This window comes from Sciurus vulgaris (genome assembly GCF_902686455.1).
Source record: "Sciurus vulgaris genome assembly, chromosome: 2".
Taxonomy (NCBI): Eukaryota; Metazoa; Chordata; class Mammalia; order Rodentia; family Sciuridae; genus Sciurus; species Sciurus vulgaris.
In genome coordinates, this window is record NC_136462.1 from 31110657 (window position 1) to 31134676 (window position 24020).

Below are 24020 nucleotides of genomic sequence, written 5' to 3' on the forward strand. Positions count from 1 at the left end.
TTAGAGCTGTCAGAGAATAGAAAACACCTGCTTTAAATCAGCAGCCTCTGATCCCGTCTTTGCCAGGGTGTGGGACATTTTAGGTCTTGTGGCTTCTGTCCATTTCTCCTGCTTGCGGACACCTATTTTTATAGGCTGGTGTAAATATCTGTGGAACAACGAGACTTAATATGCCCTCCTGTGTTTGGCTTGTTGACCTCTCCTGGATGGTTCCTGCCTAACCACAGAGTCGAAGCCCGAGGTCATGCAAGTGGGGTGAGTGAGGGAAACAGGTGCTTGGGAGTGTCACCACACTTAAAGCAACACCCTGCAGAAAGCCCTCTTTGGTGGTCCTCAGGGCGGCCACCTTTGCAGATAAACACCAAGAGGGTGCATTTGCATCTCACATGTGTGTACAGCGTTAGGTGAATTTTGGTTCATATATGTCTTCATCACTCTCCATGGTGGTATTGATGGACAGTTTCTGCCCTGTTCCGGTCTGTCCCTCTCTGCAGGAGGCCTTGCCAGTTGCTTTGACTTAGGACTTAAGAGCTACCAGGATTTCATCCACATGGTGTCCATGTGGATGGGCCAAGGCAAGACTTGGCCAATTCAGACTTGGCAGGTAGAGGAGGGTAAAGAGAGAGGAGTTAGCTATTTTTAAAAGATAGACACTGTGAGAACTCTGCAACAAGTGTCTCTATCAGGAAGAAGAACCAAGGCCGCTTGTGATAGTCTGGCCTAGCCTGGCCTTTGTGAGGCAGAAAAGGGGCTGGGGCCGGTCCTCAGAGGAGCCTGGGATTACTTGGTGTGATGTGAGTGGAGAAAGCTCCTGGGTAAAAATATCCCATCTGCTGCCTTTCCTGGTGCCTGAGATTCTAGTCAAATCACTGTTTCTGCCTGGGCAGTGTGTGTGTGTGTGTGTGTGTGTGTGTGTGTGTGTGTGTGCGCGCGCGCGCGCACGCGCACACACACATCTCATGAGGTCTTGATCTCTTCCTTGGGAGAGTTTTGGGGTGTCCTAGAATCCCCTCTTAGAATGCAGCTATCCAGGAGGAAACAAGCTTTTGCAGAGCATGAGGGAAAGAGGGAAAGAGTGGGGATTAATAGGAGGGGCTTTGGAAAAGGGCTTCCATAAAAGCAGAGTCCCTAGAGAAAGGGAAAGGCTGGGGGATTCAGGAGAATCCCCACCCAGCTCACCATTGCCTCAGGGAAAGCCCCTCTCCAGTCCTCCAGCCTTGGCCTTGACCTCATGCTTCTTTAGTCAAGCGGAGCTGACTGATGTCCATTCCTAGAAGCATTGTCCTGGGCCTCTCCAGCCCACAGCCACCTATGACCAAGTCCCAAAAGTTCTACTTCCCCAGAAATCACGACTTCTGCCCCTTATTGTTGCCCTGTGGCCTCCAGGCCAGCCTTCCCCCATCTGTGGTGACATTGCTTCTGAAATGAACTTCCAAAAAAAGCAAATCTCTTCATTTTCACCCTGAGCTTAAACGCTTTCAGTGTTGACTGATTGTCCCTCAGATAACATGCCACATTTCTAATATTGACACCCCCTCCATGTCTCTCCAGCTTTTTCTGTCTTGGTTAACTCCTGCAGTTACTGTTCCACCAGAAGGATCCCCTGAAACCACAATGTCCTTTCCCACTTCTCTGAAGGGGCTGCTATCTCTGGCATCCCTTCTTTTAAGGGCACAGCCCTGACCTTCTGGTCTGGTTGGTGCTTCCGGTGGCTCCACAGTGCCTGAGGCTCTGCATGGTAACTGCCGGCTTACTCCTCCCTCACCTTTCAAATACAATCCCTTTAAAGGTGAGGATTGTCTTAGGTCTCTTTGTATCCCCAAGGCTCAGCAGTAGGGAATTTACAAATATTTGCTGTATTAATTAGCTGTTACTAGGTTATGTTTTTGGTCTGGAAGGCCTTTCACCCCTTGGCTCATTTCTAGGGCCTCCCCAAGCAAGGCCCACACTAAATGTGATTTTCTCCATGAAACCTTTCCCGCTCCCAAAGTTAGAATGACTTCCTCCTCCCACTGAGGTTCTTTAACGTATGTCACTTCTCCTTTGTTTTATTCTAATGTATGAAAATCTCAGTACCTTGAAACCTTGAAAATTCAAAGGAGTAAATGTACCCAACGAATGCTCAAGGGCCTGTCTATTGGGATTGTGGGTGGGCGTCAGCCTTGACAGAGACCTGCTAGGGATTGTTTTTCCTCCTAAATCACAACAACTAATTCCTGCGCTGGCTTGGAGGGCTGGGCCTACTATCTTTATTCTCTCTCCAGATGGATGAAAATTGCTTTTTTGAGGGTTGTTTCCATGTCTGGTTTATTTTTATTTTGCCACCTGTGCCTAGCACAATACCTCCCTCAGAGAGACCCTCCGAAGGTTGAATAAATGAATGAACTGTTAGTGGGAAGCTGGGAGCATTTTTTCCATTTGTCTCTAGTCGGAAATAGAAGATTTCATAGTTTGGGCCCTAAGAGCAGCTCCTGTTCTTAGAACTTGGGGTGGGGTATTCTCTTAGATACTGTGAAGGAAGTAAGAACCCCTCTGCCCACATCCCCCAAGGCAAGAGAAAACCAGTTTGTTGCAGTTTGTTGTTGTTGTTGGAGGTGCTGGAGATCAAACCCAGGGCCTCATGCATGCTGAGCCAGTGTTTTACAACTGAGCTTCAACCCAAGTCTCAAGCCACAGTTTTGATGATCTTGATCTATTTTCTCTTCCTCCTTCTCATTTTTTTTTGCAGAACTGGGGATTGAACCCAGCAGGTTCTGTCCCCATTCCTTTTAATTGTTTTAAATTTTATTTTGAGACAGGGTCTCACTAAATTGCACAGGCTGGGCTTGAACTTGTGATTCTTCTGCTTCAGCTTTCCAAGTAGCTGGGATTATAGGTGTGCACCACTATTTCCAGCTGACGCCTCACTTTCTTCAAAAGATTCCTTTTCCATGTACTAACAAGACCATACCGGAGCTGGTTCTGGATTGTGGGGAATCAGCCATTGCCAACCAGCTGCTGGCTGTGCTGTGGATGAGTGGAGGGATTGAGGGTGACCTTATTCTTGTTTCTGTTTTGTTTTGTTTTGTTTTTTTAAACCCACAGAACCTGAAACTTCTACAGTTCCTGGAGCCCTCTAGGAAATGCATTTATTTTGGATGGCTTTTGTGGCACTCTTCCTCTTTCAAACAAACGCTTTGGCTGCTTGGGAGACCTGTGCCTCCTTCTGTCTCTGCTTTCTCACACTTAGTTTTGCCTTTAAAAAGATGTGCTGGAAGGGCTGGGTGCAATGGCGCAGGCCTGTAATCCCAGCAGCTCAGGAGGCTGAGGTAGGAGGATTGTAAATTTAAAGCCAGCCTCAACAACAGTGAGGCACTAAGCAACTCAGTGAGACCCTGTTTCTAAATAAAATACAAAATAGGGCTGGGGATGTGGCTCAGTGGTTGAGTGCCCCTGAGTTCAATCCCTGGTTCCCCCTCCCACCAAAACAAAGATGGACCAGCAAGATGGGTACTTCCTATGCTCATGAGTGGGAATTTCCTCATATCTTTGACCTTGTCTATTGAAACAGCCTCTGAACAAAGTAATTAATGAAGATGAGTGCCCCTTGTGGTTTTGATTCTTAGGTCCCTGTTTGCCTTTAAATATTCCTTTAGATGAGTGGCATTGGGCACACACATGAACTGGGCTAATGACTTTTGCTAACTGTTGTCAAGGCTGAATTAGAAAAAGCAACAAAGGACAAATTAATGTGATTGAGAATGGCCACTATCCATTTTCCCCCAGTCACACACACTGTCTAGTGCAGTGTCAAATAATAGAAATACAACCAGAGCCACATGTATAATTTGAAATTTCCTAGTAGCCACATTGAAAAAAAATGTGAAAAGAAATAGGTGAAATTAGTTTTAATAATATTTTATTTAATCCAGTAAATGTAAAATATAGTTTCAGGGCAAAGGGTATATCTTAGTGGCAGAGTGCTTGTCTAGCATGTCCAAGGCCCTGGATTCAGTCCCCATCACTGCCAACACCAAAAACAAAGCACAAAGAGGTAAAAAAACTCATTCTTAAAATATCACAGTTTCAACATGTGATCAATATAAAAATTATGAGCAAGGTATCCACCTTTTTTTGTACTCATCCTGTGAAATCTGGTGTGTTTTTCACACTGACAGCATCTCTCAATTAGAATCAGTCACATTTCAAATGTTCAGTGGTCACCTGTAGCTCATGGCTGTCAGATTGGATAGTGAAGCTCAACGCTGTTCAGGTAAGGTGATTTTTTTTTTTTTTCCTGGGTCCATTCTGCCCTCCAAATTAGGCCACCTAACCAGGATGAAAGTGATGGGGCGCAATGGAGTATATTCAAACATACAAATATCAGTAGAGCTTTAGAAATATGCTTCTATTTATTCATTTGTAGTGCTAGAAATTGAACCCAGAACCCAGATCCTCACGTGGGCTCTAGGCAAATACTCTACCACTGAACACATCCCTCGTCCCACAAATATGATTTATTTGAAAAGTGTTTTGATATCACAATCAGCAAGAGGATTTTTCAGGTTTCTGTAGTTATATAGCCCTTCTCTGAAAAACTTCTATTCTCATCAACGTCATTTGTTTGTCCATTTTTCTTGGATTAATGAGTTTAAAAATGAAACGGGGTAGACAATTTCACTTTTTGTTGTGTCCTCTTATTCAGATTCCCTGCATTCCTTATGCCATCAGGAAATTAACTCTTTCTATAAAAATTAATAATTTGTTTTGAGAACTTGCTGTCCATGGGACGCTTGACATGTATTACCCCATTCAATCCTGTAATAGCCATGTGAAGTAGTGTTTATTATTATTATTATTGCCTTTAAAAATTTTTTTTAGTTGTAGGTGAACACAATATCTTTATTTTATTCATTTATTTTTATGTGGTGCTAAGGATCCAACCCAGTGCCTCATACATTGCTAGGCAAGTGCTCCACCACTGAGCTACAATCCCAGCCCTTTTATTGCCATTTTTTCAGAGGAGGAAATGGAGATATTCAAATTGCTAAGTAAATTTGCCCCAAGATAACCCTGCTGGTAGTTGGTGGGCTCAGGCAGGTAGATTTCAGAGCCTATACTTCTACCATAGACAGCACTGTTAAATTATAGAATCTAATATCCTCTAAAACTCTGTTCAAGGCTCCTGTATCCTTTAAACATATTTACTCTATTTTTGAGCATTCTGGCAAGACAGTTTGTGTCCTTTTGATCTATGATATAAAAACGAAAGTTAAAATAATAACTTTTATGTCTCAGAATTGACATTGGGTGGATTTAAAAGTCATTCTTGTATTGATAGTTAAAATGATATTCTATCCCCAGTCCTTTTTAGGACTAAAAAGAACTAAATTGCTGAGGCTAGCCTCAAACTTGCAAATCTCCTGCCTCAGCCTCCAGAGTCCCTGGGATTACAGGTCTGTCCGAGCTGCTGCATGTGCAAAATTTACTATCTTTAATGCATTATTTTTCAATTCATATTGAAACTGTTAACATGTTAACAGTTAAATGTTTTAAGTTCTACATTAACATTTCTCAAGGTGATTTTTTTTTTTTTTTTTTGGTGCTGGATTGAACCCAGGGCCTGGTACATACTAGGTTTGTGCTTTATCACCTACCTGTCATTTTCAAGTGTGCCAGGTTGTTAGGGATTATGTTAGTTTCTTCATCAGGGTTTTAATACTAAAAATTATGAGCATTCTTAGAGTATGTATTTTTTATGTAATATAAATTTGTTTTTTCTCTCTTTGCCCATTAAATTGTAAACCTTGTTCAGGGCAGCCTCTGCATTTCCTCCTTCCTTCTTATTTTAATATGTATTAAAACCTGCTGTCATCTTCCCATCTGACTTGCTGTGCCTTGATATCTCTCAGAGGTTGGTGGGAGTTCTGACCGATGCTTTAAACTCATACTTCTTGTGCTGGAATATAGTGCTTGCCTTTTTAATGATGTTAGGCCCATCCTAGACAAAGTACAGGCTTTCGAACCCATCTCTTGACAAATTAATGAGGAAGGAGTTTTTCAAATTTTAATTTTAGAAAATGAGATAACTTTTCCAGACTGTAATCTTTGTGAGGGTGTACAGAGAATTTACAAAGAAATCTGTTGAACCTGGCCCTACCATTAACTAAGCAGAGAGAAATTTCAAGTCTGTGAGAAACATACTGACTAACATCTCATTTTGCTGATCTGTAACCCTAATGTACCGAGTGGAACCCTGAAAATTCTGGAATTATTTTATTCATTGCCTTGAGAGGAACAAAAGGAAGCGAGAAGGCAGAGCTGTGCAGAACTGGCAATGTGGCAGCTCCTCTTTTCACCCCTCCCCCCATGATCTTAACTATTTGACCCGATTAAACAGCTTTGGGATGGTAGCCAGACTTCTATATGCTCAGGAGGCCCTTGCACAGTGATTTAGTGCTTTAGAAGCCCCATTCGGGGCTTTTCGGGGCACCGTGGCCCCTGGAAGATTGACTTCGCAGAAGTCTTCCAATTTTGTCATGGGGTCGCCAGTGAAGAGTTGTCACTGACTTGAAGCAGACAGGCTCTTTGGATGCCTGAAGTCACGTAGGATTATTCATTAGCAAATTCTTTTCACCTTCTATCTAAGTAGTGAAAGGTGACGCCAGAATCTGTAGTGCCACTCCCTGAAAGGGACTCTGGCAACACCCAGCCCAGGTTCTACAACTTCTGCCTAGTTCCTCGCTTTCTTAGTAGAGCGTTTTCAGAAGTTGCCTTAAATCTTCCTTGTCCCTAAACCTAAAGGTCAGAGCGCCAGATCCCAGGCAGCTCTCCCGCGGGTCGGAGTCTGATCATTTCGGGGCAGTTTCTGGCGAGATTGGGGAACTGAAGTGGTGGTAGCAGGGGACCACGCAGAGTGACCACCGTGAATTACGTAACGAAATCTCTGGCTGCAAGAAGAGACAGAGCCTGACATTGAGACATTCCAGGGGGAGGGGAGTTGCTGTCCTGGAGTCGCCAGGAACAGTGGCAGCAGTTCCAAGAAATCGAGAGAGGAAGGTGGCTGAGAGAAAGAAAACACTTCGGGAACAAGAATATTAAAAAGTCGCTGGACCCAGTGCATTAGCAAACGGCAGGACACGTGTAGTAATTTGTTAGAGGAAACGGCAGCCTTCCAACTTTTGCACTGGAACACGGGGATTTACCCTTCGGGGGATTAAAAGCGGTGATATGCCGAGCCAAATGCTAATGAATGGGATTCATTGGTTTGTTGGCAATTTGTAAATATTTCTGTCCAGGAGCGCAAACTCTCTGCAGTTATTTAGACAAGTAGGGACTCAAACCAAGCTCGAATACTCTCCCGTGCATTTCCACTAGTCCCAGTCCGAAAAGGAGCTGCTAGCGCTGTACTTCCCCTTTAAGACCTGCTAGCTCTCGGGCTCTACAAAAGGGAGTGACCTCTGGGCTTTGACAGCTCCCCTAATAACTACCACCGCGAAGGCCCCGCCCACCTGGCGACCAGCCGCGCCGATTGGCCGGCGGGCCGGTATCCCGTGCTCTGATTGGCCCGCCGCTTCCCCTGAGCGAACCTTTAGAACTCTGAGACAGACAATATTCTGTTACATTGTAGCAAAATGGCGACTGTCATTCACAACCCCCTGAAAGCGTAAGTAAGACTAAAAAATGTACATATTCCGCGTGGTTTCAATATGAAAAAAAAGGCGCCTTCTGCGTGCCGAGCGCTGCCAATGCTCGGCGCTTGTAGGCGCTTCTAGCCGCGGCGGGGCTTCTCTCTTTTCTTTCTGCTCTTACTTCTTCATCTTCTTTTTTTTTTCTCCCAGCGCGCAGAAATGTCAGGAGATGCAATTAACAAAAAGAAAATTGTTACAATTGTGTTCTACTTAATTGGGGGACCAAGACTGAGAGCGAGAGAGGGGTTAGCAGCAGGAGAGCCAGGCGCTCCAGCGCTCTACAGCTCGGGGGGTCTTGGGCAGCTCGGGGATTGCACGGTCCCTCGAGTCCTCTAGCTCGCCGGGCGACGAGTGCCGCGCGGGCGACGGTCGAGCGGGGACCGAGCGCCGGGCAGGGGCTGTCTCGGTGCACTTGGCTGAGCCCTGGCCTCCGGAGCCCGAGGCCCCCGCCCCGCTGCTCGACTGCCGGGGCGAGCGGACAAACCGCGGCGGCTCCGGAGTTTGCCGGGCGCTCTACGTCTTCAGATCTCTGGCGGGGAGTTTGTGCAAACCTTCCGGAGTTGGGAGGACCGCGGGGGGAGCAGTGGGTCCCGGGAGCCCTGGGGCCCCGATGGTTGCCCCGGGCTTTTCTGCCCTGGTGTTCCTGGATTGTGAAGGCGCTCCGGGCGGTCGCCGGTGTGTCTGCGTATTTGTGGACGAACTGGCTATAGTAAATTAACGACTCGGGTTAACTTGGGGTTGATTTGGAGGCAGGGAAGCTGCAGGTCTTATGAATGGTGTTCTTGCCTCCTCTAGGTGAAAAGCCGAGGCCGGCGGAGAGGCGGTTTGGGGCTCCCCATCCGAGCAGGCAACGTCTGCTCCCGGCCAGAACTAGGGGCAGGTGCCTCTGGCCGCCTCCGGGAGACTTTGAGCGGACGCCCAGATCCCGGACAGAGGGGGGCGGGCTGGGCGAGGACTCGCGGGGGCTAGTCCCCGGATCCCATAGCCAATTCCTGCTTGCTTTCCTTCCTCCTGCTTTTCATCCTGGCTTCCTTCCTTCCTTCCAGTCGGGGGAACTGTTAAGCCACCAAGTCCGCTTGTGATCGCGGAGTCAGGGGCGGCCTCGGAAAACTAATGTTGCTGTGAAAGGGGTGTTATTGGCAGGGACGTTGGCAGAGGGTGGCTCCCACTGAATCGCGGCGCTATGTGGGCTCCCGGGTCAGCGCCCCTTGGACCAGGGCTTCCCCGCCGGATGAAAGCCTCTGGCGAGGCGAGGGGGAGGTGCGGATGGGTGTTTGGTGCCGAATTCTTCCCTTGTGTGTGGCGGTTGTTGACCCTGCTTCTTTTAACTCCGCGCATCCGCGTCCTAACCCCGGGATCCTACTGGAGTTGAAAATCAGATTCGCACCGGGGCGGCGGTAGGGGGCATTCCTAACGCGAAAGAACGCCTAGGGAGAATCGGACGTGTTTACTCCAGCTTATCTCCCACTAGTGATAAGGAACGGAGTAGGAATGTCCCAGGTCTCGGAGTATTAAGAGGACATTGGAAGCTGAGGCTGATCAGAGGGGAGCTCCTGGCTTCTGTTCTCGTTCGAAGCTCAGATACACTGCACTTGAACGCCACAGCGTTTCGCCCAGGAAAGAAAATGTTTTATGGCAGAATAAATGGGCGTAACTTCGCCGCATCCTCGCTCTTGGTCGCTCGCGCTGCCTCACCGCTGATGCTGTGAGTTTCTACCGAATCCACAGTTGATTTGCAATTCCCGTATTTCCAGCCAAAATCACAAAGTCTGGCTAGTGCTACCTGGTAAACTCAAGTTAGATCTATTTCGCATGTGCGCCGGGTTTCCTACTGGGAAAGCCATACCCTTGTTGCCCGGGAGCCGGCTTTACGCGCGGGCGGGCGCAATATCTCTACGCTCCAGTGTTCCCTTGCTCGCTCCACTTTTTTTTTTTTTTTTTTTTCTTTTTTTGGATCACAGAAGGGTGCGTGTTTGGGGAGGGTGGAGTAAGGAACAGAGAAGCGGGAAGAAGGTGGCCAGATCCTGGCCGGTTAGTGGAATTAGTTCTGAATCGTACTTTGTATAATTAGAAACAGTTGCTGTGTGATGTATTTGTAATTCTGTATTGACACACGCTAGCGCACACACAACACTCCTGCCTGCTTTTTCTAGGTGGGAGTTGAGTGGTCATTTATAATAAGCTGTCCCTTTTTTGCGTCCCAACCCCTTTCCCTGGGGGTGAGGGGTGTAAACAATACCACGACCCCCACAGCCCAGCTTCTTGCGCCCTGAATGGTTTTTAAACTCCTTACGTAGGAGCACACACGTTGTTATTGGGAGACCAACACCATCTGCCTTTATTTTATAAAAACAACTTGTTTAATAAAACATCTTATATTTTTCATTTGTTTTTAGAAGTTGCTGATCAGGAAACAAAACACACGTGAATAAATTATGCATGGGATAAATTAGAACAAAGCGCAGAGACACATCAAGCCAAAGGGATGGATGGTGGTGCAGGGAGGAGGGGGAGTCGGGAGGATGGTTTGGAGCGCTATGTTTTTATCCTCATGTGTCCCTCCTGACAATGAAACAGAGCTCAACGACATTAGCATTTTCTCTGTGTGCCTTCTGAGTCTCCCCCTCCTTTAAAGGAAAAAAAAAAAAAAAAAAAAAAGCCTACACCACCGTCGCCCCCTGCAGAAACTGGTCACACAAAGGTTTTCTCTAGGATCGGGATAAAGTAGTGTTAGTTACAGTGTCAGCGAGAGACGTGCTCAGGTTTCCTGCAACACCTATGTAGAGCTCAGTCTACTCTAAGTATGGACTATTTTTCATTATACTAGCTTTTTCCATGTGGGACATTCAATAATATAATGATCTGGGGGCAGTTGGATGGCACAATTTGACCCCCTTAGCTTTGGGGGTCTTCCTTAAGGCCCCAAGCTCCTGAAGCTACATCCTCTTTTTTTTATTTTTATTTTTTTAGCAGTTTGGTTTTTCTTTCTGGCTGTCTTTGATCTCCCCTCAACTCCCTTTCTTTCTCCTCCTTGTTGTACCCTGCACCCCCTTGCTCTCTGAAGCTGACAGCCTAGCTGCTCTTTCTGTTGTGCCTTTAACATCTTATTACTGCCCGACAGGGTGTTAGAGGCAGAAAAAGGAGCTGCCTGGACTGATCAGATCACAAAGGGGACGCAGCAGGTGGCCCCATAACCAGGCGGTCACATCTGGACAAATAGAATTTAAAAGCACCAATAGACACGTATGATGTGTAAATGTGTATGACGTGTTATTTAATTTAGCAACTACATTATCTGAGCAAAGATGTGTGAGTCAACCTCACTTCTTACACACATAAGCAGGCAAGGGATATATAGAGAAATGAACACAGGTAGGTAACATAAATATGAATTTGACAAAGGTTTGTGTATAAGTTAGTGGCATAGCATGTTGTATTCTGGTTGATTTCTACATACCAAGGAAAAATGCTTTCAATATAAGTTTTAATCTTTGTATTCTAGTTTAGGAGAATCACCTCCCCCCAAATCTGTAGACAGCACTTTAAACAACTTACTCTTTTAGTAAGTTATCAAAACTCTGGTTTGTATGCACTTAACTGGGAATGTCTGCCACCTTCTGCCAGATTTGATTATGCACATATGTATCTATTATTATAAGTGCCTGCTTAGGAAAAGAATAACTGTGATTATGATTTAATTATTCTGTAGGAACCAATAGGGGTTTACTTCAAGTTAAGTATTTCTTTATAAAGAATGAGACAAGTAAGCTATTTGGTCAGGTTTGTACCTGTGAAATACATAAACTTAATTTCACCCACACTATTTTTTGTAAGGAATCACCCTTACTTGGAGGTATGTGTTGATATCCCTGTTTTGTTATTGAGGAGCCAGCTTTGAGAGGAGTAAATATACTTACTTAGCCAAGATCAGAGCTAGTCACGTGTGTGGCTGGACCTCAACTCTTCATCTCTTCATCCATTCACTCATCTGGATACAGTGTATTCTAAGCTAGAGTGTTTTTTATGCATATGAAAGTTAGAAATCAGACCTCATTCTTGCTGTGGCAACCAGTTTAAATCTTCCCAGAGGAAGGGGTAGGGGGCCACATTCCTGGTCCTAATCTCTTGGCTGTTTGGGGTGAGTATTGTGGGTAGGTCCTAAGTAGAGAGCAGTGGGATCAGGACTTTGTGAACTTGTAGCCTTTTATGCACACTTTTTTTAGCCCTTTATGGGAAAGGACCCTCAGATATTTCAAGCCAGCAGATGCCTGGGAACCACCTTCTCCATCTGCTTCAGGTTGCCACAGTATAAAAGCCCTCAGTTCTCTAAACTTTATTAGCACACATTTTTTTCTACGGGATGAATATCTTATTTTGATGAGATACCCATAAAGGAGATTAATTTCTGCTAGGACCCGAGTGGAGGCATTGTCACAGAGAAGACCTCTAAAATAGCCTTGCCTGCAGACCTCCTGGGGGACATGTGAGATTGCCAGTGGAATGGGAGCGGCCCAGACCCAAAAGGTGGGCTGGAATTCAGGGGCGACTTTTGTTGGACATGTCTCATCCTCCTCTGACTTTTTGGAATCGCGCAGGTAGCTGGATTTTGGATACATCTGAGAAAGACCACAATGTCTCAAGCTGTTTCAGAGCCGTCTGTTCACATCAATCCAAAAAAGAAAAACAAAAAACAAAAAACAAAAAAACAACAAAAAAGTCAGCATGTTTTGTTTTGAGAATGGAAACGGAGGCTGATGTTTCATATTTTGAAGTGCTGTCGTGCTGAATGCCGTGGTCGTGGGGTCTGGGTCCTAAAAAGGCTTCAGAATCCAGGTCTGTTTATTATCCCAACCTCTGCAAAATAACTTTTGTGGTTTTTGAGTGTTTTGAAAGTCACTAGAAGACAGAAACGGAGCCAAATGTGGCAAACCTCTGGCCAAAAAAATCCCACAACCAACTGAAATATTTTTTACCCAACCACGAGTTTCCATCAGGAGTCTTATGTAAGCATGACCCTAGTTTTAAGTAGTCTTTAAATAAGAAGGTATTTAACAAGGAAAGATAGAGAGTGGCCTGGGGGTGGGGAGGGAGGATGAATGAGTGGATAAAACCACTGTGTGGCCTGAAACGCTGAAAAGATGATTGTTTAACTGCAGAAGAGGCTGATATTATGACCCCTGACAAGTTCCAAAGTTTTCTAGTGGTCGGAGTGATGGAGGGGAGAGGAGGTGTGGTAGTGTTTCGTGATTTGTTTTTCTTAGTGGTCCAGTTACTGGTGTTTCACAGTCTGTCAAACCATATGGATGAATGGGGCTGGCGTCATAAAACTGTCACCGAGGGAAAGTTTTTGAAGCCTGTGATTTGCATTAGAGTTTGAAAAGCAGTGGTTTAGAGGTGTTGGTGGGGGAGGGGTGGGGGAAGGACATCCAGAGTGTGGAGAATTTCTCGGGTGTGTGTTTGTGAATAGTAGTAGTGGCGGGTTAGTGGCAAGGGAGGAGAGGGAGGCTTGAGGCGCTTGGGAAGGCTAAGCTTCAGGGGTTATGTTTGGAAGCAGGGAGGGACAAGGGGATTAGGCTCAGAGCTCCTAATAATGGGGTTCAAATAGCCCACATTGAGTCTTCCACTACCCAGGCCTTGGTTATGAGCCTGGGGAACAATAATGGCACATGTCCAATCTCCCTTTTACCCCCTCTCCTCCCTCCCTGAATCTGGGGACTGTGGTCATCTCAGGTTGCTGTGAAATGATGAGTTTTTGTTGTTATTCACCTTGAAAATCTGCTGTTTGTATTATCTGCTATTGAAAGCTCTACCAGAAAGTATTTTCCATCCTTAAACTTTCACCTGCCACCAGCGGGTTCCTGTCTCAAACCCTGTTCCCCTTCTGGGTTCATTTCTCATCAGCAGCTGGTCTCTTGTAGCTGTGGTGACTTGGGAGTAATGGAGGAGAACCAGTTCAGGGAGAGGAGTCCAGAGCCTGGAGACCTGCTCCTAGCCCTACTGCCGACTTGCTCTGGGATTTTGGATTGTCTGAGCTTTGTATATTCCTTGTCTTTAAGATGAGGAGAATGAGCCAGGTATGGTGGTGCACACCTATGATCCCAGTAAGTGACTCAGAAGGCTGAGACAAGAGGATTGCAAGTTCGAATCCAGCCTCAGCAACTTAGGAAACAAAATAAAAAGGGTTGTGGGGTGTAACTCAGTGGTAGAGTGCCCCTGGGTTCAATCCCAGTACTGTGTATATGAATGGTAGAGTGGATAGATGAAGAGGAAGTACTTCGATTGCCAAACTTCCTTTCAAGTCAAAAACTTCCTGACTCTTTTTGTGGTTGATTAGGACAGGGAGGACAGTTAGCTGTCAGAGTTCTAATTTTTTCTATTCTTTCTTTCTGTTTTCTTTTTTCCTTATGGTGTTGGGTATTGAATCCAGGGCCTTGTGCATGCTAGGCAAATGCTGTGCCACAAGCTATATCTCCAACCCCTTATTCTTATTGTAAAAGTGTGGCTCTCAAGGGAAGTTATAAGACTGGGAGACTCTTGCAGTTTCCTCTTGTCTGGTCCAGTCTTGCCACATGATGCTCCCACTTGGGGTTCTAACCTGGATGGAAATTCCTGAACCAGATGGCAGATTTTTTTAGAATGTGGGCTTTTCTTTTGATTCTTTCTTTCTCATTAGCACCCCAGCCAGAGTCTGGTGAGAGGAGATAGAGGAGTTGCAAGGCCAGTTGGCCTATTTTGATGTTTAAAAGTACTCAGATAGTGTTTTTAGTTGTGAAAAAGACTGGAATTACTGAGGACATTTGTCTTCTTCCTCCTCCTCTTCCTTCTTCTTCAAGCATTTAGGGAGGGAACTGGGGTGTAGTTCAATGGTAGAGCACTTGCCTAGCATGTGTGGAGGGAGAAGGGAACTGAAGTCTAGCCAATCTTCTAGATTTCATTTAGCTACAATCTCTCTGGCTTCCTCCTTCATTGTGACACCTATCCCAGTTAATGCAGAAATAAAGTGCTTATTTATCTTCTATTTGGGAAGCTGCATGATCCTGGCTATTGAATGAGCTGAAGTTAGTTGACCTGTACTGATGTTTCACTGAGCTTCCTCTAAGGTACCCCGTGCTATTGCTGAAGAAATGAAGGCACCCAGCAGACACACAGGGGCTCCCTAGCACTTGCGTCAGTATCTGCAGTGTCTAGATTGGAAATCACAGCCGCCCCTTCATTGACTTGCCTCCAGAACATCCCAGATTCCACTGAGGGATTATTATCAGTCTTTTCTTTGCTTGAAAACTCCCTTGGCAATTTTATGCAAGTCTAAAGAAGGAAGACGGGATTGCAAAATCCATCAGAGAATGCACAGAAGCCAGTGTGTAATTGCAGAGACTTACACCTAAAGAAAAACCAAAATGGTCACCCTGCTCTTTGGCAGAAAGAGGCATCCCCTTCATTTAAAAAAAATCTTGGTAAGATATGCATAACACAAAATGTACCATTTTAGCCATTTTAAGTGTACAATTCAGTAGCATTAAATAGACTTGTAATGTAGTGCAACCATCACCAGTATTTCTAGAATATTTATTTATTTAGGTACTGGGGATCCAATCCAGGGGCTTGCATGTGCTATGCAAGTGCTCTATCATTGTGCTACATCCCCAGTCCACCCATCCTGTTAAACGTTATTTTTGAGGCAGGGTCTTCCTAAGTTGCCCAGGCTAGCCTTGAACTTGTGATCCTCCTACCTCAGCCTCCCCAGCAGCCAGGATTACAGATGTGCACGTGCCCAGTTCATGTCTAAAGCATTTTCATCATTCCAAAAAAACAGAAGCTCTGTATATACTCATGAAACAACAACTCCCTGGGCTGAGGGTGTAACTCAGTGGTAGAGAAAGTGCTTAGTGTGCATGAGGCTTGTGTTTGACTCCCAGCACCAAAAACAAGTAAGCAAACAAACAAAAACTTCCCCACTCTCTATTTCCCACAGCCCCTAGTAAGCACCATTTTGCTTTCTGTCTGTAACTTTGCCTAGTCCCAGTATTTCATATTAGTGGAATCCTACAATATTTGTCCTTTGTGTCTGGCTTATTTCATTTAGCACAATATCTTCAAGGGTCATGTTGTAGCACATACCAGAGCTTCATTTCTTTTCATAGCCATTGTGTGTGTGTGTGTGTGTGTGTGTGTGTGTGTGTGTGTGTATACCACATTTTTGTTTATCTATTAATGGACACTTGGGTCAATTCCACCTTGTGGCTATCGTGAATAAAGTTGCTATGAATATTGGTGTACAAGTATCTGAATCTGTTTTCAATTCTTTTGGGTAGAGGTGTAGGTTCACTTCATTTTTGGACTCTAAAATTTAGGGGTTAAAATTCTAAATAGTATATTAACCCCCACCACATAAAATTAAAATAGTGCTAATAGCATTATAGAATTCAACTTCTTCGCCATCCCTTCTGATATATCACTGTTTTTTGGGGGGTAAATATGCCAGGAACTGGGAACCCAGAGACTTCTTTCTCCCATCCCCAGACATGAGGATTGCTTTTCCCCTTAACCCACCTTTCTATGAGGGTGAGGACTTCTTGTGGGGTTCAGGGCTTGGGCTGGGGAGTTCCCAGGGGTTAAGCATTGGTAGTTTACCTGGTGAGCTTGGAGTGAAGTTCCCTGTCCAGATGGAGGTGTGTTACCTGGCAATAGGGGCAGGAGGGTGGGACTACTTGGGATGTCAGGATAGCTTGAGTTCAGCGCAGTACGGGAGAATACCTGAGGCCAGGTCTGTCTTTCCACACAGTGAGGAGAGCCTGCCTTTCCTTTCTTCTTCCTTACCCTGCCCAAGCCCTGTTTACTCAAGGCTCAAAAGAAATAAGAAATGCAAAAATACTCCAGAAGGAGAAAAACTACAAATGTGAAGTGAATGGGAGAACTAAAAAAGTTTTCTGTAGCTGACTGAGACCTTTTTGGAGAGTCACTGAAACCTAATCTATTAAACATTATTTTAAAGATTGAAACAAAAAGAAATGAAACATTTCTGGCATCACATATCAGGTCCAGTCATGGTTTCTCAGGAAATGCAAAACTCAGCCACGTGTCAATAGCTCTGGGATTTCAGGGGGATTTTCCCATTGCTTGCGTTGGAAATAGGTGAGCAGACAAGCTCTAGGGAATCCCTCATTTTACTTCCCACGTCAGCCCTGAGCTGAGTCCACAAGGAGAAGCTCAAGGGGCAGAGAGGAATGTTTCTCTGTGAACTTGAGCTTGGATCCGCTGCCAGTCTCTGGCTTGTCCTTGTACCAAGATGACCAAGGTGAACTGGAGTTTGGATCTGCTAATGAACGAGGAAGGTGAACTGTTGACTAAAGGAGGCCAGTGGCAAGACTGGATTCTTTATAGAAAAGTAGACTATGGAGAACATCCTGGTGGGGCTCAGACCTCAGAATTACCAGGTCATGTCTTGGTTGCCAGCTTTGGAAATGCTTCTGATTCAATCTTGCAGCAAAGTGACAACACTCCTTTACTTTACCGAGGCGGATGTAGCAAAAAGCCATCCCTACTCCTGTAATCCTCAATCAACAACTCTCTTCACCTCTTTATTTGTAGGCAGTTGAGGCCACTTTGGAACTTCCTGCCCCTCAGAACCTAGAAGTAACCTCCCTTCCTGCATCTAGAAGCTTCTACTCCCATAGAGGCCACTAGTCTGTCAATTTCTCTTTCTAGACCCTTGCTCTTTGGCAGGGCAAAGCAAGTGCTTGTAAACCAGGGAGGTGGACTGCTCCCTAGGCCTCTCCCAGGGAAACCACTGTGTTTGGGAGGGGGTGGGGAGGGGGAGGCACCGTTGTGCTGGAGATGGGGGAGGGCAGGGTGGATGGGGCAGTGGGAGTGGAGAGAATATATTCTCTCCTGCTAATTATTTTCCCTGAGGACTTAGCCAATGCAGAACCATCTATTATCGTGGGAGCGCTCTATGGTGGTTCTGCCTGTGATGAATGCTAAGTGGAAAACAAGCAAGAAAAATTAACAGGCGGCTGCTTCTGTCCACCTAATTAAAATGCATATCCAAATGCATAATTCCTTATGTTTGCCCATGCACACACTCCCCTTCCAATCCCAATTCTATAGAGGAGAAAAAAACCCACTTTCTCCCAAACATTTCTCTTGATTATGTTTTCATCAAGGAAGAACTGAGGGTTTCCCTTCCACTAGAGAAGGATGTGCTCTTCGACCATTTCTAAAAATCCTTTTTTCCCTCTTTTACTTAGATGGGACCCCCAAATTTTGAGCTGCTTTTCATTTAAATTAACAACCCAAACTTTATTTGATTGTAGAAAAATAAGGAAAGGAAAAAAAAAGTGTCCCCATTTTTGCTGACCTTTCAGTTTTGTGTTAACAGTCCGGTGTGGATCAGCGATGGAAATGTTGAAGGTCTTCTCTATTCCTTTCCCTGATGGGCACTGTTTTTCCAGTTCCCTGCTACCCCCAGTGAAAACCAAGCTTTTGGAGAGAGATTTTAGAAGTCAAAGATGCATCTACCTTTGCAGATCAGGTACAGAGAAAAAGCCCAGAAGCTTCTCATTTGGTGGTGGTATATCAGAGATGCTGGACGCGGCAGCCCCGAACCTGGCTGAACTTAAACATGATACCTCTTCATCCTTATTCTTTCCTGCTCTTCCATCTGCCCAGCTGATCATTTTCTCCCTCTACAAAGAACAACTTTATTCAAGTCATAAAATATTTAATAAAACACGAAACTTCAGTCACTGTGTTCAGTTCCCCGTCACAGCCACCTCTGTGGCGGAACCCCCTCCCTGGCCAGCCCGCCCCTCCCGGAGCCCCCAGCCTGCCCTTCGCAGCAGCCCCAGCTGTTGATTTATCAGGGCTGGCCGCTCAGCAGTGCATGGAGATTGCTTTTAATTAACTCTCTTCATTTTTCCCAATCTTCAGGGAGCAGCAGCCATTTAATGATTTTAATATTTTATCTGGATTTATATCCGCCTTATTTGTTGTTTGACTTCCGCATTTGTTCTTCCTGAATTGCTTCCACACTGATATATTTATTTGCCTCTTCCCTTGCCCCCAAGACCTTTCCAGAGAAGGGGTGATGGAGTCCCAAGAAGGCCATCTTCCCAAGCTTCTTCACCTGCCCAGTGTTGGCTTGTGTGATGGTTTGGGTTGGAAACTTTGTCATAGGAAACCCAGTCTCATCTGACTCTTGGCTGAAGGAGTTTCTGAGCTTTTCGTTAAAAAAAAAAAAAAAAAATCTGAATTTTAGAAACTGAGGCCTCTGTGCCTCTTTTTGCATTTGCGGACTTCAAGGAGTGTGCTGCCCTGAGAGTTGGTTAAAAGAGGTCTACCATCCTGCTCATCCCAACCTTAAAATCCAAAGGTTTTGTCTGTCTGTCGTTTGTTTGTTTGTTTATTTATTTATTTATTTATTGAATGAGTCTTGCTAGGTTACCCACGCTGGCCTCAAACCAGTGAGGCTCAAGCAATCCTCCTGCCTCAGCCTCCTGAGTAACTGGGACTGTAGGTGAGCACCACTATGCCAGGCACAGTGGGCTTTCTGGAGCTGCTGTGCAATGGTGACTTTAAGGCAGAGCTGGATGGCAAATCTTCATTCCGCTCTCAGTGTCTGTGGGTAGGACTGGAATCTGCTTAGCAACTACTTGGAAGTGTACCTGTTGGCATGATCTAAAAGAGGAAGCGAAGGGGCTCCCTGAAGCTGCCTCTCCTTCAGCCCTCAGTTCCCCTCTTCTGCCTTCTCCTCAGTGGCGGGCATATGGCACACCTGCCCAGCCAACTTCCCCTCCTGGCCTCTTTTGGTTCGCAAAGTCTGTGCTTTTCCCCAGCAGTTCCAGAGAGGTCCAGCAGACTGGCTTACGTGGGAGCCAGTTTTCAGAGCCAACATGTCCACAAAATGCCCTTTTGGCATCTTGGGTTGGTGATGTGTCTTCAGGGTTACCTGTTGCTAGGCAACTGCCAACTAAAGTTTGAGCCCGATCTGGGGACCGCAGTGAATTGCCCTCAGTGACTTGTATCCACATTTAAGGACTTCAATTTGCAGTATTGGCTCTGGGAACAGGAGGCTGGAAAGACGTTCTTCTCTGTGCCCTAGGGAGAGAGGTATTGGTTTTTAAAATCTGGCCCGGTGCCTGGCGCACAGTCAGAACCCACAGATGTTTGTTTGGGTGATGAGGACCTGGAAACCTATGTACCCTGTCTGGGTTGGTACTGAGTTACATGCAGGAGACCAGGGGTTTGTGGGGGGATGGTTTCTACAGTGCACTCCAGTGTTCACTGTGCTATTGGATATTACTTTTTCAGCAATCGCAGACCCCTTCATAAAACTTATAAAAGTTGTGGATCATCTCCTGGAACAAAAAAATATTCCTAGGGCTGGGTGTGGTGGTGTATGTCTGCATCCCAGTGGCTCTGGAGGCTGAAGCAGGAGGATCGCGAGTTCAAAGCCAGACTCAACAATTTAGCGAGGTCCTGAGCAACTCATTGAGACCCTGTCTCTAAATACAATATAAAAAAGGGTGGGGATGTGGTTCAGTGGTTGAGTGCCCCTGGGTTCAATCCCTGGTACCAAAAAAAAAAAAGGGCACTTAGGTACGAACCTCGACACAGCCCTCGAGAAGCCCATCTGTGGATGCCCTACAGGTGCCCAGCTCCAGGGCGAGCACCTGAGCGTGAGAGATGTGGGTGAATTTGTCATTCTGAAAGGATGCTTCATTTCCCTGCTCAGAGGTAGAACCCTTATCCTTTGCATATCGTCTCACTGAAGTGCCTGTGGCTCCCATAGGCGGGTGGTTTGAGTGACCTGCAGCCCCAGCCTGACCCCTGGATACACATCTGCTACTCATCTCCAGACATCTCCCGGGTGCAGCCCTTGCTGACCCTCAGGCAGTACTGGTCACAGCTGCCCTGGCCCTGCAGTCTGGGCGAACTCCTCTCTTAAGTACAGAAGTGCTTGACTGTGGTTGGTTACAGCGGAAGGCTCTGGAAAGCAGGGCAGTGGCGCCTGTGCCTTTCTCTCCCTAGGGCCTAACCTAGGAGACATTTAATAAATATGTGTGGAGTGACTGAGTGAATGAAGCCAGCAGGCAGGCACACGGCTCTGCACTCCTAAATTTGTCCTTAGGGTTGACATGCTTCTCATTCTCTCCTTTAATGGCAGGAGTTTGGAAAAAGGCAGCAAAATTTCTCCCCAAAGATTCTTCAATTTCAGGTGTCAGAAAACTTGCCTGCGTTTAGGAGGCACAGCTGTGGTATGGGCAACGTCACTTATGCTAACCACTTGTTTCTTTCTTTCCTTTGGTTCCAGGGATAGACCCCAGGGACGCTTAACCACTGAGTCACATCCCTAGCCCTTGTTTATATTTTATTTTAAGAAAGGGTCTCGCTAAGTTGCTGAGGCTGGCTTTGAACTCACGACCCTCCTGCCTCAGCCTCCCAAGCCGCTGGGATTACAGGTGTGCTCCACTGCGCTCTGCCTAACCCCTTGTTTCTTGACCATTTCATCCTTGTAGATCGAAACAGCTTGGCTTTCCCCTTTGGTCTTGAGAAGTAAAGACAAACCCTTTTTCTTTGCTTTCTGTTAGGGAATAAGTAAACTAGGGTTTGAAAATGGCTACCTATAAATTAACCACATTTATCTATTTTTGTAATGCTGGGGATCAAACCCAGGGCCTTGTGCATGCTGGGCAAGCACTCTACTACTGAGCTTTATCGCCAGCCCTGTTTTCGTTTTTTAAGGTAGAGAAGACCTGCATGTCCAATGCAGACAGCTTCATTGGACAATGAAATAAAAAACATGTCCTGGGGTCACAATAGTACCTTTCTTTCTCATTTTGGGAGGGACACTGGTCTGTCACCATAATCTCTTCATGTCCTCTTTCTGTGCTATATCACCCTCCAACCCTTTCTGGGCTGGGGACTATTTGGAAGAAGGTACCACTCTGGAAAGGCCTGGCTCTCTGTCTGAAGGAAGAGGAACACCTGAGAAGGAGAGTTACATTTTAGATCCTGGTCTGCTAGGTCTCCTTCAAAGAAAGCCAGAGGGAAAAGGAAAACTGCTGACGGAGCACAGAATATGGGCTGGAGTAGCAGAACTGCACGGATACGTTTGTCAGTTCAGAAAGGTCAGGTTGCGTGAGCACCTATTCTCAGAGGTAACTCTCCCCAGTCCCCAGCACATAATCCTTCAGCATGGAGGGTGCGCACAGGGCTGTCCGGTTCCCCGTGCTCATTTCCTTTCTGGGCAGCCATCCCAGTATAACAGATACTTATACATATTCTGTCCTCATTTTGTCTAATTACACACATCTCTGGGGGATGGGAAACAGGTTTGGACCATTCAATTTTAGGTCAGTTATGCACAGGGTAGCTGGGATGAACACGGGTCAATGGAGTTCTGTGAAATTTGGAAAGTTCCCAGAGTTCCCTGGCCCAGAGCACACGAGGGGACATGACTGGCCATCTTGAGGGCTGGAGTCCCAGCCAGTGTCAGGAGAGGGATGGAGCCTGGCTGGTGTGTGAATCTTAATTTCATTACCTTTCTGAGACCTAGCTAACTCTTGCTATCCTTGAAGCAATAGGACTCTTGTTTTATTATTTAAGGTTCTGCCAAACCGAGAGGGCCCCGTAGTATTGATCTCTCTGGACAACATTCTTTCTCACTCTTTACCTGCTTAGAATTTCTCTTTACTGAGAAATACAGAACAAAAGAGGCTCTGATTGATGGAACAATTGCCCCAAGTGCCTGTCTCCTTTGCTACCCGGATGAACTGGTTTGGACAACATAATTTTATTTTTTCCCCTTCTTTTCTCTTTTTGTGATTTGAACCCAGGTGTGCTCTACCACTGTGCTATACCCCAGCCCTTTTTATTTTTTCTTTTGAGACAGGGTCTCACTAAGTTGCCAATATTGGCCTTGAACTTGCGATCCTCTCGCCTTTGCCTCCCGGGTCGCTGGGATTACAGGCATGTACCACCACGTCCTACACATTCTAGAACAACTCCACAGTCTCAGGCCAGCAGCCTTGGACAGCTTTGTCTGGCATCTCTCATCTAGGCTCTATGGTAGTCTTTCAAAATCCTGAGAAGAAAAAGTCCATGGTAACCCTTTTATTTTGCTTTTGCTTTCTGTTTCTTATTTATTCAGAGATAAGCTGCCCCAAGGCGCTCTGAGCCCTGGATAGAGAAATAATCCACTTAACGCTTAATGTCAAGGTTTATACCTCCAGCCTAGGTTTCCTTCTGACCCCCGTCCCCTTGTCCCCTTCATCTCTTTCCTATTGACATCTTTCTTCTTTCCTCCATGGATAGTGTATTGATTGAAAAACACTGAAGGGGCATGGAAGGAAGAGAAGAGTGTTCTGCTTTCCTCCCAAGAAGGGCCCACTGGATCTCATAAATATGGGAGTAGGGAGGAGTGGAGGGAAAGAGAAATTTATACACAGCATCTGTGAGAGAAGAAAAGGGTGCCTAAGTTCCGCCATGGCACATAACTGCTCGGAACGATTGGCCCAGGCCAAGAGGGGGCCACGAAGTCATAAGGAGATGCAGTGGATAGGAGGGGAGGGCTTCCTGGAGGAGATGGGCACTGGGCAGCCTCGGGACAGGCGAGGCTGGGCAAGTTCACACAGGAAAGGCAAGCGAATGAAGACTGAGAAAGCATTTGGGTGACTCCTTAGAAGACCCCTTTCTTTACTTGGGAGAGGAAACTCAGGTGGAAAGAAATGTGAAGAGGACAGATCTGTTTGGCTGGAAGGTTCAGCAAACAGAGAGTAAAAAATGGGAAGTGTGCCTGGGGCCACGTTGTTCGGAGTGGTGCCCCAGTTTGGCACCAAATTCCTGGGAAGTATTTGAATACTTCAGGGTCCAAAAGAGCAGCTGAGGGGAGGGTGGTTTGTGCGCTGTGGTCCTCTGTCCTCCACTAAAGGAGGGTTGTCCCCCACCCAGGCTGTCCCCCTCACTGAGGGGCAAATTGAATCCTGGTCTTGGTTTCCTGTGTCGTGTCCTGGTTCTTTCTTGGGTACCTTACAGAGGTGGTCAGGGTGAGGGAGATATGCCCTGGGGCCTGCCTCGTGTGTGTGAACCTGACATCAATCCTGTCCGGTCACCTGGGTGGCTGTGGGCACACTTGTGGGGTGCAGCCATTCAGGTGGCAGGTCCCCCCTTCTATGCTTTAATGGCCACTCTTTTTCTTCATTGACAATTACAACTCACAAATGGTAAATAAATAAATACAGAAACAAAAACAGTATACTGATCTCATCTAGGGAGGAAAGCATAAATATTGATCTTTGTAGTTCAAAGCCTGGTGTCCCAAGGACAAGGTTCATGGCTCGAATGGGAGAT

The 24020-nt window shown here is 46.1% G+C and overlaps 1 protein-coding gene across 4 annotated transcripts in view; it reads left to right on the top strand.

Moving 5' to 3' along the window:
• Nucleotides 1–229: 229 nt before the first annotated feature.
• The window catches only part of DPF3 (double PHD fingers 3), a 255087-nt gene continuing 231296 nt past the window's right edge, over nucleotides 230–24020 (top strand). For 3 of the 4 annotated variants that reach the window (XR_013762256.1, XM_079129845.1, XM_079129847.1), the window contains exon 1: nucleotides 7576–7645. Coding sequence is in view for 3 of the 4 variants with exons in the window: in XM_079129845.1 (XP_078985971.1) it covers nucleotides 7614–7645 (32 nt within the window). In the remaining variant the exon portion in view is untranslated. Of the gene's footprint in view, nucleotides 256–7575; nucleotides 7646–24020 lie in introns of those variants that run through there. The other variant, XM_079129846.1, reaches the window with a different exon arrangement.